The sequence below is a fragment of the Desmodus rotundus genome, chromosome 6, assembly GCF_022682495.2.
Source record: "Desmodus rotundus isolate HL8 chromosome 6, HLdesRot8A.1, whole genome shotgun sequence".
Taxonomy (NCBI): domain Eukaryota; kingdom Metazoa; phylum Chordata; class Mammalia; order Chiroptera; family Phyllostomidae; genus Desmodus; species Desmodus rotundus.
The window spans coordinates 142,725,943-142,742,640 of NC_071392.1; the positions used below are offsets into that span (position 1 = coordinate 142,725,943).

The 16,698-nt window shown below is 51.0% G+C and overlaps 1 protein-coding gene across 1 annotated transcript in view; it reads left to right on the top strand.

The window, feature by feature from the left end:
* Nucleotides 1-6,252, top strand: part of GALNT10 (polypeptide N-acetylgalactosaminyltransferase 10) — a 184,960-nt gene extending 178,708 nt beyond the window's left edge. The window contains exons 9-12 of the mRNA XM_024576959.4: nt 1,465-1,686; nt 3,111-3,227; nt 4,635-4,784; nt 5,311-6,252. Of these exons, the coding sequence (XP_024432727.2) occupies nt 1,465-1,686; nt 3,111-3,227; nt 4,635-4,784; nt 5,311-5,469 (648 nt within the window). The 3' untranslated portion in view covers nt 5,470-6,252. The remainder of the gene's footprint in view (nt 1-1,464; nt 1,687-3,110; nt 3,228-4,634; nt 4,785-5,310) is intronic.
* Nucleotides 6,253-16,698: the final 10,446 nt, after the last annotated feature.

Consider the following 16,698-nt stretch of genomic DNA (forward strand, 5'->3'; position numbering starts at 1 on the left):
ATCAGATTTCAATGTCCACATAGTTTTATCGGAACACAACCACATGCACTCATGTACATAGTGTCTAGGGCTGCTTTATTGTTAAATCATCAGAGTTGAGATCATATGGTCTGCAAAGTCTAAAATATTTACTATCTGGCCCTTTACAGAAAACATTTGTGTTAGAGCAGTCGTTTACACTGAGGTGTGAATGACTGATAGCAGTCTAAGTGCTGGCTCCCTTTCACCCTTCAGAAGAACATTTGGATTGCAGTAAGAAAAAAAAAAATTTATGATAGAGAGAAAGCCTGGAGACTTAAATGTGTGCGTTGTGGGGAGGGTGGGTTTCTGGCAACAGCCAGGGTGAGAGGGCGGTGTCTCGGTGTTTCGGTTTCTGTGTGGTTCACAGCGGGAACTTCCGCTGAGCCCTGGGGTCGTGTTCTTCCAGAGCCAGAGCCAGCTCGGTGCTCGCAGCAGATGGTGTCTACAGGGCAGAGGGAGGAGGGATGTTCACCTCAATGACAGAGTTAACTCTTCCTCCACCTCTAGGTCTGCACACAAACAGGACATTTCCTCACCAGTGCCTCTACTTGCCAATAATGTGGTTGCCATTTTTTTTTTAATTATTGATTATCCTTGTGCTTCATAATAAAAACAGCAGCAACTGTCCCACCTCAAAAAAGTATTTAACACTCCAGCTGGGGATGGAATTCTACTTTTGGCTGCAAAATAGGATTTATTTTACCATGCAACTTGGTCAGCCGTCTCGGTTGAAAATAACAGAAACCCAAAGTGGCTTAAGTAGAAAGGGATGTTACCAACTCCTGCAGGTGGAAAATCCTGAGGTGGCTCAGGCTTTGGGCAGGGCTGGATTCGGGTACTAAAAGGAGGAAGGCATTCCTCCCTCCAGCCTTAGCTCTGCTTCACTCTGGTTCAACTTTGGCCGTGGACAGGTTTCCATAAAGCCCAGCTGCACTGGCTGGCACCCTCCCCATCACAGCGCGCCCAGCAATCCAAGTAGAAACGCAGCAGTTCTGCCCTACTGCGCCCGCAAAAATTCCAGGGCTTGTAACTGCCTGTTGATTCTGATTGGTTTGGGTAAGATCACGTGCTCACTGACCAGTCCCTGTACCCAGGGCTGTCTGTATTCCCAATAGCCAGGCTGAGTCCTGTGCCACTTACCGTGAGGCAGAGGTGGGTCTGCAAAGGAAAGCCAGTGGGAGGCTGTCACGAGAAACAGAGGAGATGGAAAGTGTGCAGGGGAAGCAACAGCAGCCTGTTACCCAAATGCACTTGTAGAGTCTTTAAAACACGCATAAATATTAGACGCAAAGAAGGCCTAAAACCACGGTGGGGCTAGGGGAGCTGATGCAACCACGTAAAATGAGAAAGATTGACCGCAGTCTCCAGAACCCTTTGCCCCCCACACCCAGGCCTCAGCCCCTCAGAGCGCCTGACCCTTGGACCCGCCTGTCGCCCCTCCAGAACCTGAAGCGAGTGGCGGAAGTATGGATGGACGAGTTCGCGGAGCACATCTACCAGCGCCGGCCTGAGTACCGCCACCTCTCTGCCGGGGACGTAGCCGCCCAGAAGAAGCTCCGCAGCTCCCTGAACTGCAAGAGTTTCAAGTGGTTTATGACCAAGATCGCCTGGGACCTGCCCAAATTCTACCCACCCGTGGAGCCTCCGGCCGCAGCTTGGGGAGAGGTGAGTCTGGAGGAGGGGCCAGCTACCTTATCGGGGCGCAGTGCACAATGCGCAGGGGGGCTGTATTCACGAGACAGGCAAGAAAAAGTGCTGCTAAAGGTATAAAATGTAAAGCTTCTTCTCATCTTTCCTGGTTTCTCTCTAGCCTTGTTGTGGTTTTTGTTGTTTGGGGGAGGGGGGGGGTTGTTTTTGTTTGTGTTTTTGCTGTTTAATGACCCAAGTAGAGAAAAATAAAACTTCAAGTGATTAGCCTGAATTTTACCACTTGCCTTTACATCATGCACTGCGGGTTTTAAGTGCACATAGAGCGACATTTAACGCACGTGCAGATTCGGTGACACTTCCCCGTTTGTATTTCAGACCTTGCACACGCGTGTGTATTTCTTACCAAAACAGGGGAAACACTGCACAAAATGAACTAAGCTGCTTTTATCTCACTGCCTGCCTTGGGCTTACTGCTGAGTGAGGTACACGTGAAGGAAAAGGAACTGGGGGTGGCCCCGCCCTTCCCTCTCCTTCCGGGTAATCCTCTGCTGAAGTGGGTGGCTGCTGTAGGGAGGAGCACAGGTTACGAAAGGACTAGATGGAGCTCCTGGTCCATCCTGTGTCTGAGAGAGCAGTTCTGGTTGGGAAGAAAAGCGTGGCCTCCTTTCCAACCCCCACTTCATCAGCACCCCCGCTTACTCCTAGATGGACCGCACACACTCGCTTTGAGCCTTGCCGAACTCTCCCCGCCATGTGGGACCCCCCGGAATTCTGGGCACTGCCGACTCTGTAGGCAGACGCAGCAGAAAGGAACACGGATGCTTGTATTGTATAGCCTGTGTCACCTCTGCTCACAGGCCTGCTCCCTCGTCCCATCAGATTTCACTTGCAAGTGCAAAGATAAATTATTAAAAATTCTAAGACAGAGACAGCAAGCTTTAATCCAGCACAGGCCCTTCTGAGCGAGGGACCCTGGCGACTGCTCCTGTCACACGCCTGTGAAGCCAGCCCTGCTGGAGGAGGCAGACAGTCTACCCTGCAGAAAAGTGCTCAGTCATGGGCTCCTGGCTCCTGGGTCTTCAGGCTCCGAGGACCCGCTCACTTGTACGTGGATGTAATGGGGAGAGGGACCAAATTCTCTGAGAGTGGGGTGGCAGAGTCCTCCTCCTAACACCTGCTCACCTCCAGACCTGGTCCCGAGCCGCCTGCTCTGAGACAGGCGGGGTGTAGACGAGCTCCTCCCTGTGGGCTGAGCATCCCTTCACTGCGGGCTCCAGGCACTGCACCTAGCCGCAGGCAGGCTTCATTCGGACAGTTCAGAGCTCAACCTGTCAGGTGTCTCTGCTTTGGTTCCCTCCCCTGCCCCACACCACCCGCAGGGGCCCCAGAGGGAATCTTGAGGTGCCTCACCATGCACTCTCTCCCCCTTCCTTGTCCAGATCCGCAACGTGGGCACCGGGCTGTGTGCAGACACAAAGCACGGGGCCCTGGGCTCCCCGCTGAGGCTGGAGAGCTGTGTCCGGGGCCGCGGAGAGGCCGCCTGGAACAACATGCAGGTGAGGGCCGCTCCCAGGGGGCTGGCAGCCAGATTCTCTGTGCTCCGGTGCGAGGGACAGGCCACAGTCAATGCTGAGTGACGAAAGTCAGCCCAGGGGGCGAGTTATAAAAGCTTCCTGAACACTTTGGAAAAAGGAACCCCCACACTGCGATAAAGCCACCAATGTGCACTGCTGGTCACAAACGTAGACACGGTGCATGTGGCCTTCGGCAACAAGGGGGAGTTACTGGCTCGAGTCACCCAAGTCTAGATGACGTGTTGGGGTCTCTCCAGGGTCCCAACTCTGGTTCCCTCTCTGTCGGCCCCATTCGCAGCCTGCCTCTTCCCACGTGGTGGCAGGCATGATGCCAGAGCCTCTGGGGGGAATGCATGCCCCTTCCCAGAGCTTTGGAGAAGCTCTCACATGTTGGCTTCCTGAGCCGGTTACAGTGCGGATATGACACATTCTGCATATTGATCAGCCCAAAGTCGCGTGCTCACTCCGCAGCCTGGGGTAGGGTCAGCCTCACCTGGAGGAGAAGGGGAAGAGAGGCGGGGCTGGCTCCCCGAGGGATGTTCTCAGAAGCACGAGTGCAACCCAGCCTTGCCGGAACAGCCGCCACTCTCGGGAACTTGACTTCTGGTGATTCTGTCCTCCGGGCAGTTAACCCCAATATCAAATCACACGACACACTCTGAATCTTGGCTCAAAGAAACACTTTCACAGCCACCTTACTGTAGATTTGCTGGCACTTTGGAAGTTACACTGAGATTAGCCTATCCGGCGGGTCCTGTGCAAAAACAGAAGTTGGGAGGTCACAGCAGACTCACCGAGAAAGGCCAGTGCCACCTCTCGTGGGGGCACAGAGCCCAGCCCGCCCATCTCTGCCCTCCCTCTGAAGTGCTTGCCGCTCCTCCTCTTTTTTTTTTTTTTTTCCAAGATTTTATTTATTTTTAGAGACAGGAGAAGGGAAGGAGAGAGGGAGAGAGACATCAATGTGTGGTTGCCTCTCATGCACCCCCTACTGGGGACCTGGTCTGCAACCCAGGCATGTGCCCTGACTAGGAACTGAACCGGCGACCTTTCTGTTCTCAGGCCGGCACTCAATCCACTGAGCCACACCAGCCAGGGTCCCCCTCATCCTTTCTTCATAACAATTCTCACTGGAGTGATTCTCCTTGACTAATTCTTCGGAATTCCCCAAGGCCATGATATGTCAGATTTGCTTCCAGATAAGGTAGGGGTAGGGGTGAAGCCGGAACGAGATGCACCACAAGCTGGTAATTGTTGCAGCTGGGTGGTGGCGACAGATGTGGTCAGTATACCCTGTTTCTGGACCTCTGCATTTAAATTTTTCCATAATTACCAAAAAAAAGCAAGTCCCCTCACATGGCCATCCCTCTCACGATGGCCCTGTGTGTGCAGGTGTTCACCTTCACCTGGAGAGAGGACATCCGGCCCGGGGACCCCCAGCACACCAAGAAGTTCTGCTTTGACGCCGTCTCCCACAGCAGCCCAGTCACCCTGTATGACTGCCACAGCATGAAGGGCAACCAGCTGTGGAAATACCGAAAAGTAAGACACGACGTGGGGGGAGGGATTGGGGTGACCCGCTTGATTTTAAAAAAAGAAAGAAAGCAGGGTAGCGCCTCCTCCCCCCAACAGAGCGCGCTCACGCCTGCAAGTGCCCCACTACCCTGCCATGCCCGAGTTCCTAGACGTGCAAGAAAAGCCAGAAATCCAGAGTTTTGTGTAAAATCTCTAGAATCTTAAATGTTGGCAACTGAGCCCGTTAAACACCCACCCCCCCCCCAACACACACAGTGAGGACCAGTGGAGTCTGGACCGGCAGTGACCAAGGTGCAGGCCCAGCAGTGGCAGGCTGCGCTTAGCCCACGCCCCAGGGGGCGGGACGACTCGGGCACATGGCAGGGCCCACGGTGAGGGCGGCAGTCAGTGTCTTGCTGCGCACTCCCAAGGAAGGCCACTCAGGTCTGCAAGCAACTGGCCAGTGCCTGCCTCGCTGCCTCGTGGCCATTCCTGCGCTGCTGTTGCTCCCGATCCCCAGCGCCGCCCGGCTGGTAACCTTGGTGTTTTGCAGGACAAGACCCTGTACCACCCAGTCAGCGGCAGCTGCATGGACTGCAGCGAGAGCGACCGCAGGGTCTTCATGAACGCCTGCCACCCCTCCTCCCCCACCCAGCAGTGGCTGTTTGAACACACCAACGCGACAGTCCTGGAACAGTTCAACAGGAACTGAGCCCACGTCTCCACGGCAGGCCTGGCGGGGTCCTCCCTGCCACTCACCACGGGGCTTCCGTGGGCACCGGGACGGAAGGGTGCTGGCCAGCCAGTTCAGGGCAAAGCTGGCTCTTGAAGCTGGAGCCAGGCGACTGACTGCCTGCTGTTGGAGGCCCTGAGCTGTGGGGCAGTGTGGAGAGCAGACCCCACAAGAGGCCCCACGCGGGTGCAGAGCCTGCGGTAACCCGTGATTACATTGTGGAAATACAGGCGGGCCTGCTCAACTTTGTCACCTTGTCCCCTTGAGCGTTACGCGGGAGAAATGCCAGGGCAGCCCTAGACCACCCAGAAATGAGGCGTGTATATGGCCATCCTTTAGAAAGAGAAGCCAACGTAGCCTGTTTGGGGCCCCTGTTAGCTCGTTGCCATCCCTCTGCAGGCGAAGAGAAGCAAGTGCTGGGGACACTGGTGTCAGCCTTTTAATGTCTGCCTGTCGTGGGGGTAAGTGCAGTTACTGCCCAGCTTCTGTCCTCTGTCACAGCCCCAGGGAATGCAGTCGAAGGCCACCCCTGGGGTCCTCAGAGAGTTCAGCACTCAACACAGGCCAGCTGCCAGGCCCGGGGTCAGAAGCTGGACCCTCAGACGTTCCTTTACGGCCGAGGACATACATACAGGGTGTTTCCGCTTGCTCTCCGGTTACCTGCAAGGCCCGTTCTAGTGTCCTCCAGGCACAAGGCCAGCGCAGCCACCAGCTCTCCCAGACTGTGTTTCAGATGGCCGTGGGTGCGTGGGGAAGGCTGAATAGAAGATCTCCAAGCTAGGAATTCTGACTGAATGTCCTTGGTCAGTGCTTCCATTTCCTCTCCTCCCCTCCCCTCTCCTCTCTCTTCCTCTCTCATCTCTCCCTTCCTCCCTCTTTCTCTCTCTCTCCCTCTCTCTGGAGAGAGCAGCAGAGGCATGAAGTGCTCACCTCACGAGGTCTGGAGGCCACCAGGGTAGTCCTTGGCCAAGACACCTAGTCTCTGACCTCATCATGGTCCTGGTTCTCATGGTGAGCTCTAGAGTTTTAAAGAAGTCTGTAATTTGATCACACATGAGAGTTCCACACAGGATTCCTAGAACACTGTCATTCAACGAGCCAGCCGGGTATAATACCGTCCAGTCTGTGAAACCCCAGGGTGGTGGCACTGGGGACTATGACCTGAAGCGCTGCAGCCTCCCACCACCGTAGCCGCAGTGGAGAGAAGAACCCAATGTCCCAGGAACAGGTGCACACCCAGCTCCATGCCGGTCTGTCCTGTTTACCTTTTGCTCTGTTAATTACATGTCAGGCTCCCAGAGGGCTCCCAAACTAATAGGAAGCGTTTCTGTAACCAGCCCGCCACCCACTGATTCAGAAATGGAAACCACGTTCTACAACCTATGGCTTCCATCAGCTAGCCCAGGAAATACTTGACGTCAGTATTCCAATTAGAGTTGGGTCTCTCGATTGTATCATTCGCCAATTAAATAACTGAGACATAAATCTGGGAACAGAGCCACAAATCTGGCTTTGAGATGCTGGCTGATCTCAAGGCCATCAGTGATCTTGGGGAGGGAGGACTAAACATTCCCGGTCACATCAACCCCAATTAAGCACGCAGCTGGCAAAGCATCACTTCTCCCCCCACGTCCCCTCCTCTGCAAGCCCAGCTCTGGCCACCTCTCTGCAGGAGAGGCTGCCCCTGTACTTGCAAAGCTTGCTGGTTGAGCCCTCGCGTCTTTTCCAAATGAGTGTTACATCTCTAGCAGTGGTCCTCAGGAAGGAGTCACGATGAGGCCCCTTCCGGAATCTTGGATCGCAGCAGTGTTGCGGTGTGGAGAGCTGAGTTAGGATGCATCGTCAGAGAGTAATGCAGCATCATTAAAATAAAAACTGTGCCTTTTAAAAAGAAAAAATGCAACTGTACAGCAAATCCCTAAACTTGAACCATTTCCTAGTGCCTTGCTAGACAAACGTAAAGAGACGGGTTGGGGCGGGGAGTGTTTCGGGCGGCGTGTGCAGTCCCTGTTGGGTGAGTGTGTGTTTCTTCATGTCAGATTCCAAGCAGGAGACGTTGGGCCCAGAGCAGAGTCTGAGGCGGAGGTGCCCCACAAGGGCAGAGTCCAGGAGTCATTCCGCTTAGGGTGACACTCCAGACTGAAAGGACAACTGGACAGCTCGGGTAGCCTGTGGCCTAGAAGGACCTCAGCAGCCCCTGGGGGAGGGCCCTGTGTGGATGCCCTGCCTGCAGCCCCCCAACCCAGCCCCCAGATAGAGTGCAGAGCACCGGCTGCGTTCCCACATGGTCCCACTGCGGGTGGGGGACGGTGTTCTCCGCAGGACCGGGATTCATGTGGGAAGCGGGAGCAGCCCCAAGCAGTCCCCCGCCTTGCTCTCTCCCACCCTTTGGGTCTTCTTTTGAGGCTGGTTCTGCCCCCTCAACAAGGGACGGGCAGGTCCTCCGAGCACCGTGGCCTTTGTCATTGCTGAGCCCACGTATGGTGGTGCCACAGTGACAAAGTGTGGGGTGGGGATGACAGGAAGCAAGGTCATTGGCTGACCAACTGACTGGTTGCAGATACTGACCACTCATTGTTTTGGCCTCATTTTTTAAATTTGGTTTTATGTGTTTGTTTTTTTAAACTATCCACACTAAGGATTCAGATTCCTGCTCACACCCCCAGCTGATGCCCAAATGTAACAGCCTGCAGGCTGTGGAGAGGCTGTGAGCCAGGTAAGGAGTGAGGACGTGGGCCCCTTTCCCTCCAGAACCAGTATTCTGAGCATGAGGGCACAAAACGAATGAGTGGCTGCTGTGTGGCCCACCAGCAGCCTTTCCAAAGGGGCTCCAGAAACATTTTGAAATACAAAGAGCATCTTTGCTCTAAGTACAGGGCCATTGGAGGTGGCCGACTGGGCAGGCACGAGTGTGGAAAGCCACCGCACTCTATGCCTCCAACTGGAGCTTGTTACAACCTTAAAACCAGTCCAGAAACGGTCAACAGCCCCCTTTGGGAAGCAATAGCTCAGAGGCAGGAGGGGGTGCATGTTGAAAGGATCTGACGTGAGGGTCGGGGGAGGGAGCAGTTGTTGAAGATGGAGCACGTGGATTCCCAAAGTCCACATTATACTTACTTTTCACACCTCCTACCTGTTGAATTTCTTTTTCTCCCCGAGAAATCGGCAACCTGCTTGAAAATGGCTCTGTATTTCTTTCTGTGCGTCTCCATTTCTCTAGTCTCTGGAGTCTCAAGAGTGGCAAAGCACTTTGCAGGTGCAACTGCGATATCTGGAGTCCTTGCCTCTGTGACCCCTACTGTGTACAGATTGGGCCACCTTTTCTAATTCCTAGCAAACTGTGCGTTTTTAATGCTTTCTGAAGATTTCCAAGTGTGGGACAGGGGCACGGAGTTAGTTCTGTTCTGGAACTCCTTTCTGCTTTCAACTGATGTTCTCTTTGAAAATCCAAGTAGTAATATTTTAGCTCCCATTTGATCTTGAGCCAAGGCCCACTGCCTCCCTCGGGGTGAGTATTGGACCTACATTCCAATGGACAAGGTCCTGTTAACATCTGCTCCCAAAATGGCTTTGATTCCACTGTGCCAGACGACAGGGGCAGGCTCCTGCTCTGTTCGGGCGCACAGACTGGGGTTCCGAGGGGACTACAGGCGGGGGGGGGGGGGGGGGGGGGGGGGCGGTATTCGAGAAGTCAGACGGGGACTCCATAGAGAGAGCTCAAGACCGCCAGCCTCTCTTCTCCTGCCTGGAAAAGTGAGCCTTTGTGAAGAACTGACATACATGTACAATTGTGATTGTTGTTGAGTAAACCTCCAGACTTTCTCTAACGTGGTCTCTGCTTTGTCCCTGGTCATGCGCCGTTCTCCATTCCGTCATTCCTACTCAGTGCCCAGACCCTCTACTGGGTGCTGAACAAATTCAACAGCCATCCTTCCGGAGAGGAAGGCAGACCTAAAACAACTAACCAAGATGCTTTCAGATGTGCATAGGGCTATGGAGGATGTAAAGCAAGATATTTTAGAGACTGGAGTCGCACACTTCTTCAGAAACAGATTTAGAGAACTTGGCAATTTGCTCGACACTAGGGAGGAGGGTCAGGAAATGCCTCTCAGCAAGGGCTGAAAGATGTGAGGGCGTGCCAGCCGAGAGGCAATGCAGGGGCGGGGTTGGGGGTGGGGGAAGTTCTAGGCAAAGAGAAAGCGAATGCAAAGGCCCTGAGGCAGCGAGGCCTTCCCATGTTGGAAGCTCACAGGAGAGTTAGGCAGGTCTGACAGAGTACACCCAGTGTGGAGGGTTTCAGGGGGACAATAGGAAACAAGCTGAGCTCGTTTCTAATGGGCACCCTTCAGCCACAAGTCCCTATTTACCAAAACATTTTGGATGCTTTTGAGTATTAGATTTGAGTAATACGTGGTGGAAAGAGCACTGGCCGGCCCAGCTCTGCAACAGACTCCACAAGATCTTGTGCAAAACCTGCCCCCTTTCTGGACTCGGTCTTCCTCAGTAAAAATGAGAAGTTTTTGGATGATGCTTCCAGCTCCTCCTATGTTCCTGTGGTTGAGTCTTGGTGTGGTGCTGCCCGTGACTAGCAGCAGAAGCTGCCTGCTGTGCTGTCACTCAGGGCCCACCAGAGGGCGCTGTGGACCACAGTCTGGAGAAGGCCGATGAATGGGAAGGAGGAGTGTTTGCAGGCCACTGGCAGGTTGGAGACCTGAGAGGGTCTTTATCTCCTTTTGTAGCTTCCGTTGTTTTTTGAAAAATCTTTTACCACCCACAAACAAGATAATTTTCTTCTAAAAATTATAATGGTTTCTTTTAAAAGCTTAAACCCTTACTAGGAAAAAAAAGGAGAGAGAACATTCCAGGTATTGTGGGACAGCAGATACGAAGACACTGCTGAGGGAGGTGGCAGGTATGAAGGTCAGTGAGGCTGGAGCAGCGGGAGAAAGACAAGAAGCAGGAGGTGGGCAGCACCCAGACCTGTCGGGCAGTGTTGAGGAGTCTCTGATCTTTGTTTTAAAAGCAGTAGGGGCTATTATAGGGTTGGTTGGTTTTTAAATGTGTTGTGTATGTGTTTTTTAAGAGAGGGAGAGAGATATTGATGCAAGAGAAACGCTGATCAGTTGCCTCTCGCACCACACGCCCCGACTGCAGACTGAACCGGCAACCCCAGCATGTGCCTTTACTAGGAATCAAACCCGTGACCCTTCACCTTGTGGGACGATGCCCAACCACCTGAGCCACACACAGCCAGGGCCGTTAACGGGCTTTAAACTGGGCAGAGTGAGGGCACGTGCCATCAGCCGATTCTAGAGCCAGGAAGGACCTGCTCCAGGAGCTGGGCGCAAAAGCACTCAGGGCCCACAGGGTGAGACACAAATCCAAGGCAGCTGGCCCGTGGTGCCTCCTCAGAGTCCCTGACGGCCGGGAAGACAGGTCTGCCTTCCCTGGAGCAGGTGAGCAGACAGGGTGAGGCTCCATTTCTCATCCTCCGGGAGCTACACCTGAGAGTAGAAGCCAGGCGTCAACAGGACTTGGCTGCACACAGAGGGGGAGCTCTGGTGTCCTTATTCAGAAATGGACCTAGAGAAGTGGCAATTTGCTCAAAGTTTTGAAACCTCTTTTTCTCTGGACTTAGTTGCGATGAGGGCTCTGAGGCTCCTAGGAGGAGCCCAATAAGTAGTTGGTGAATGGACGGACGCTGAACAATATTGCCTATTTCACTTCAGGCCTTTTCTCCCTACACTCCCAGCCCCCCACCCCAGATCCTCTCCTGATAGAGACCCGCCCACATTTGTTCTATGTGCCCTTGAGAAAGTCCCTTCCTGCCCCAGGCCTCAGATTCTCCGTATGGCCATGGGAGAAGGGAAGCAAGTTAGATCGAGGTCAGCCCGGACTCAGTGCCACAAATCTTGCATTTCTTTTGCAATGACTCTGATCTTAGGGATTATTTTCCAAGTTCAGCAAGGGGTGGGAGTGGAACCTTCAGGCCTTTTGCTGAAGTGGGTCTGGGATTCAGCATCCGAAGTGTCCTTCCTGCTTGTGGCTCTGCCAACCTCTGGCCTCAGGCAGCTGCCCCCTGTTTTGTTCACACTCAAGGCCTGGGCTGCCTGGCCTGGCAATACCTGGGCTCCGCGATGGTGCCCCAGGGCAGCCTGCAGTTCTTACCCTCGAGACAGACCTGACTCACTCAGGGTTGGTGGGGTGGCGGCCCTTGGTGCCACACTAACAGGCACAGTGCCGGCGAAACCAAAGACCACTCCAGGAACCGGCAGGAAAAGCAGGTTTCTTGGCAACTTTGCAGCTTTTGTTCGTGAGCTGCTTTGAATTGTAGTGTCTGATCTCCTGCCAGCTCCTGCCTGGGGATGGGAGAAGTGGTAGTGGGGCTGCCTTCACTGGAACGGATAGCTAAGGGCCCCCCCCCCCCCCTCGGCCCTGCATTGCTCTATACTGAATGTAGATCAGTAATTCATTAACACTGAACTCAGGGCCAACAGCGCCATAACTAGTGACTCGATGAAACCTGCCTAACACGTGTATTTTCTCCGTGAGTCACATCTTCGTGCTTACCAACACTGGGCAGCACCTCAGCACTGTGCTTGAGGGGCATTTGAAACCAAAACCACCAACCGAAAGTACAAACATAGGAAAAACGTGACACCAGATAGACCACAAAAAGGACACGTGTTTACAGCATGAGAGTGGAATGGGCCTCAGCGGGAACACACGTGTTAGGTGGCTCGAACACTGCCCCACTGCATGTATGATACATGCATGTGTCTGCAGGTGACCTCGCAGGCGCCAGCAGTGTTCATGTTGAGGCTACAGATACACTTTAGTGAGTCACAAGTCACAAGCAGTCTCAAGTACAAACTCACTGAATCATGAGAATCTCGTTATTTCATTCACTCGCTCGTTGATTTCATGTCTTTCTCCTCCACCTAACTTCTGGAGGGTGAGGCTCCTGTGCGGTCCGCCATCCTGTCCCCAGCTCGCAGCGGAACTGGCCTGGCCCTCAGAAATCGTTGAGCTTCTGATGCACCACCGCCTAACTCCGGAATTTTAGTTTTGCAAATACAATCCTTAGTTTTTATGTTACCATTAGCTACGTATTTAGTTAAGGCCAAAATAAAACATCTTTCCAGGGCCGCCTTTTCCTAACCCAACTCACAAAAGGCTGATAAATAAATGAAAAGTTGTTAATTTTTTCATGGGCATTAGAATTTTCCAGTGACCCACATACTTACGTGCAGGCTGCTAGTATCTGCTGAATTATAACTTAGAAGCTCGCTTGGTGATCTAGCATCAAGGGAAGGGGAAGCAGAGAGGGCGAAGGGGTCTCTGCCTTCCTGGGACGGAGTTGACACCTGCCGCCACTTCCACACAGAACTGGTTTCTGAACATGAGGCTAACGTCGAAAGAAGAAAAGTCAAACAACAAATTTGTTCTGTCAACAAGGCACATCTGTTCCTGGGGAATAAAAAGTGGTATATAACATTTCCAATCACAACTGCATTTTTGACACAATCTTTGGTGATGTATTTCCTTCCTTTCCTATTATATCTTCAATGTGATTATTTTCCTTCACTAATCCAAAAACAGGCTTAAGAACATCAAATGAAGGCTAAAGATTCTTTCCTTTCTTCAAATCTAGTGATTTCTCCTTACATCAATTATAAAGTTAAGGATACACATACTTCCTTTATTGAGATATAATTCACCCATTTAGAGTGTATAGTGCTCTTAGCATATTCACAAGGCTATACGACCATCACCACTTCCTAACTCCGGAACATTTCTATTGCCCCAGAAAGAAACCTGTACTTTAGCATCACTAAAAGCATCACTCCCAACCCCCTCGCCCGTCCCTCAGCCACTGGTCACTGTTAACCTGTTCTGTATGGGTTTGCCTTTTCTGGACAGTTCACACAAATGGAATCACGATCGGTATGTGGTGTTTGTGTCTGGCTTTCACTTTCCGTATTTTCAGGACTCACCCGCACCATTGCAGGTGTCAGCACTTCGCTCCTTTCCCCTGCAGGATACTATTCCGTCGTCCACTCACCAGCTGACAGACGTTTGGGTTATTTCCTCCTTTTGGCTATTACAAATATTCTGCTACTAGGAGCGTTCATTTACAGGTTTTTGTTGGGCGTGTTTCCATTTCTCTTGGGTAGACACCTAATGGTGGCATTGCTAGGTCATATGGCGACTCTGTTCCACATTTGGAGAAACTGCTGGACTGGTTTCCAAAGTGGCTGCACCATTTTTGCATTCCTAGCGGCACTATGCGGGTTTCCTTTCTCCTACACACCCTCACCAGTACTTGCTATTCCCCACCTTACTGACGACAGCCCTCCTAGTGGGTATGAAGTAACATCTCACTGTGGTTTTGATTTACATTTCCCTAATGACTAGTGGTGTTGAGCATCTTGTCACGTGCCTGCGGGCCATTTGCATATCTCGTTTAGAGAAATGCCCATGAGATCCTTTGCCCACTTTTTCATTGGCTTATCATTTTATTATTGAAGTATAATAAAAATCCTGATATATATTATATATTATATATTCAGGATATATAAGTATGATATATATCCTGAATGCAAGTCCCTTATCAGATAGGATTCACAAACATTTTCTCCCATTCTGTAGTTTCAATCTCTTGCTGCTTATCACTACTCTCGGTACTTCCATTTTTCCATTCACACAACTTCATAAGGTGAAGATGAAATAAAATAATTTATCATTGCTATGCAGACAGAAATAGAGACTGCCTGGGTGGACATCAAACATTGACAGGAAAAACAGTGCCACCCTATCATGTTGCAATATGACGTCTTCTTCCCTAACATGCAGAAATCTGAACTGGGGTACAACGGCAACTGTAGGGTGTCAGCCAGTAATGGATGGACCGACTGCTATTTATTGAACATTTACTACATGCCAGACACTGTGCTAAGTGCTTGACATGATCACATTTGATGCTCACAACAGCCCTACACGAGAAGTACTATTATCATCCCATTTTGAAGATGACAACTGAGGCTCATACGGTTTCAGAATGTTGTCAGTGGTCCCATAGCTAGTGAAGAGGCGGAGCTGGGATTCAAACCAAGTGCTTCTGAGTCCAGAGCCTTTCCTCTTATCCTTATCCACAGAGCCAATAACTACAACACCTGCCAGGGGCCAGGATGCAGGCCAGGGCCAGGGCCAGAGGAAGCTTTCCCAGCTCCTCAGTGAAATGCGGAAAAGAAGGGCAATGTGGCCTTTTCATGAAACTAAATTCATTCCACTGAAATGACTGTCTTTTGTTCTGAGGTTCTTCCTGCGTTTTTGGCATTCCATGTTTCCTACTTACTAACAGCACCAAAAGGTGGCATTTTTCTTATTATTACAAAGGAAATGTAGGCATATAGGAAAATACCCAAATAGGAAAAAAGGTTATAAAATTCAAGTTCTTCCTACCTTTCCTCCCTTGCCCTGCCATCTCCCCATAGAAGCAACCACAGCTACTGGTTTCTCATGTATGTTTAATGCGTGTGTGTGAAACGTTAAAGAAACGCAAATGGAATTAACACTCTACATATGCCTTTGCATCTTTTTTAACTTAATAAGTATCCTGGGATAACTGGGTATAGTTAGTTATTGGAGGGGGCGGGGGGAAACCCTACGAGCCTGTGCTCAGAGAGCTACCAGAGCCGGAGAACTAGTGTTTATGCACCGCAGCTGCTACAATAAACAAGGCAGCCTTGGTGCCTGCCTTCGCGGATCTCATATTGTAATGGAGAGGCAGTCACACAACAACAACAAAAAACAGAATAATTACATATTGTGATGAATGTTGATTAAAAAAAAAAGACACTTATAAAGACAGTGAGGAGCAGGGCTGGGGGAGACTCTCTGGGGAGGTGATATTTAAATTAAGACTTAGCCCTGGCCGGGGTGGCTCAATGGATTGAGCGCTGGCCTGCGAACCAAAGGGTTCCGGTTGGATTCCCAGTCAGGGCACACACCTGAGTTGAGGGCCAGGTCCCCAGTAGGGGGCGTGCAAGAGACAACCATACTGATGTTTCTCTCCCTTTCTCCTCCCTTTCCCCTCTAAAAATAAATAAATTAAATTAAATTTAAAAAGACTTAAAAGGATAGAGCCAGCCCAGCAATAGGAGGAACAGGTGGAACACCATTTCAGGCAGAAGGAACTGCAAATGCAAAGACCTCAAGGAAGGAAGGAACTTGGCTCATTTGAGGAACTCCAGGAAGAATGATAAAGGTGAAGAGAAGGCAGAGGCGCTGTTAGAATGCCCTGGGAAACTGCTGAGGGGCCCGAGGGGGTGTGGGCTGTTCTGGTTGGTGTGGACACTTCCTAACGAGTGCTTTAGGGACCCACTCAGAGGCCAGTGTAGCACTTAGGGCAAAAGAATGTGGTCTGGGCTGGGCTGCTGACTGAAGAGAGCAGACTATCTATTGGAAGTAGAAGAAAGTGCTTCAGCGATGGGTCAGCTTGGAGCGGGGTGAGAGGGCAGGTGCAGGTCGCGCAATTTATGGATGCAGCTGTCAGAGAAGATTTTCACTTATTCATTGTGGTTAGCTGTGCCTCTGGAGTATTCCAAGGAAAGAGCTAAGTAAAGAGCTGAATGCTGCTCTCTGGAGAACAGAGGAGAGACCTCAGCTACAACTGTAAAGGTAGGAGTTACAGACCTGCAATTTCAAATATCTGGGGGTAGGTTTGTGTATGGAAAAGAATGTTATGTTACAGTTACTGATTCAAAATGTCCATTTTAAAACCTAGCCTTTTTTAAAAGGCTTTAAGTTCAACTTACAAATTGTATTATTCCATAAATCTAGTAATTTTTCATATAAAAATAAATACGATCACTTGTTCTCTGATTATGGTTGAATTAATTCTTAAGTTTAGTAGAATTAAATGTTTAAGATTCAGTCTTCAAACATTTAAGACTTACATGCCTTAACCAACTTTCCTTAGACATTTGAGGCTACAGTAACAAAATTAATGTCCCCGATTGTCTCATTTTAAATGCCTGACAGGGCAGACTTACAAATCTAAAAAACAACTTTTTAAGCACTTCAAGCAGCTACTACCTAGACTTATAAATGTAGCAAATCATATTCTCTGGGCCATTTCAAGAATCTTAAATCCAACGCAAAACAGAACAAGGGTCACAGAAGCTTCTCTCCTGTGTTCATTTC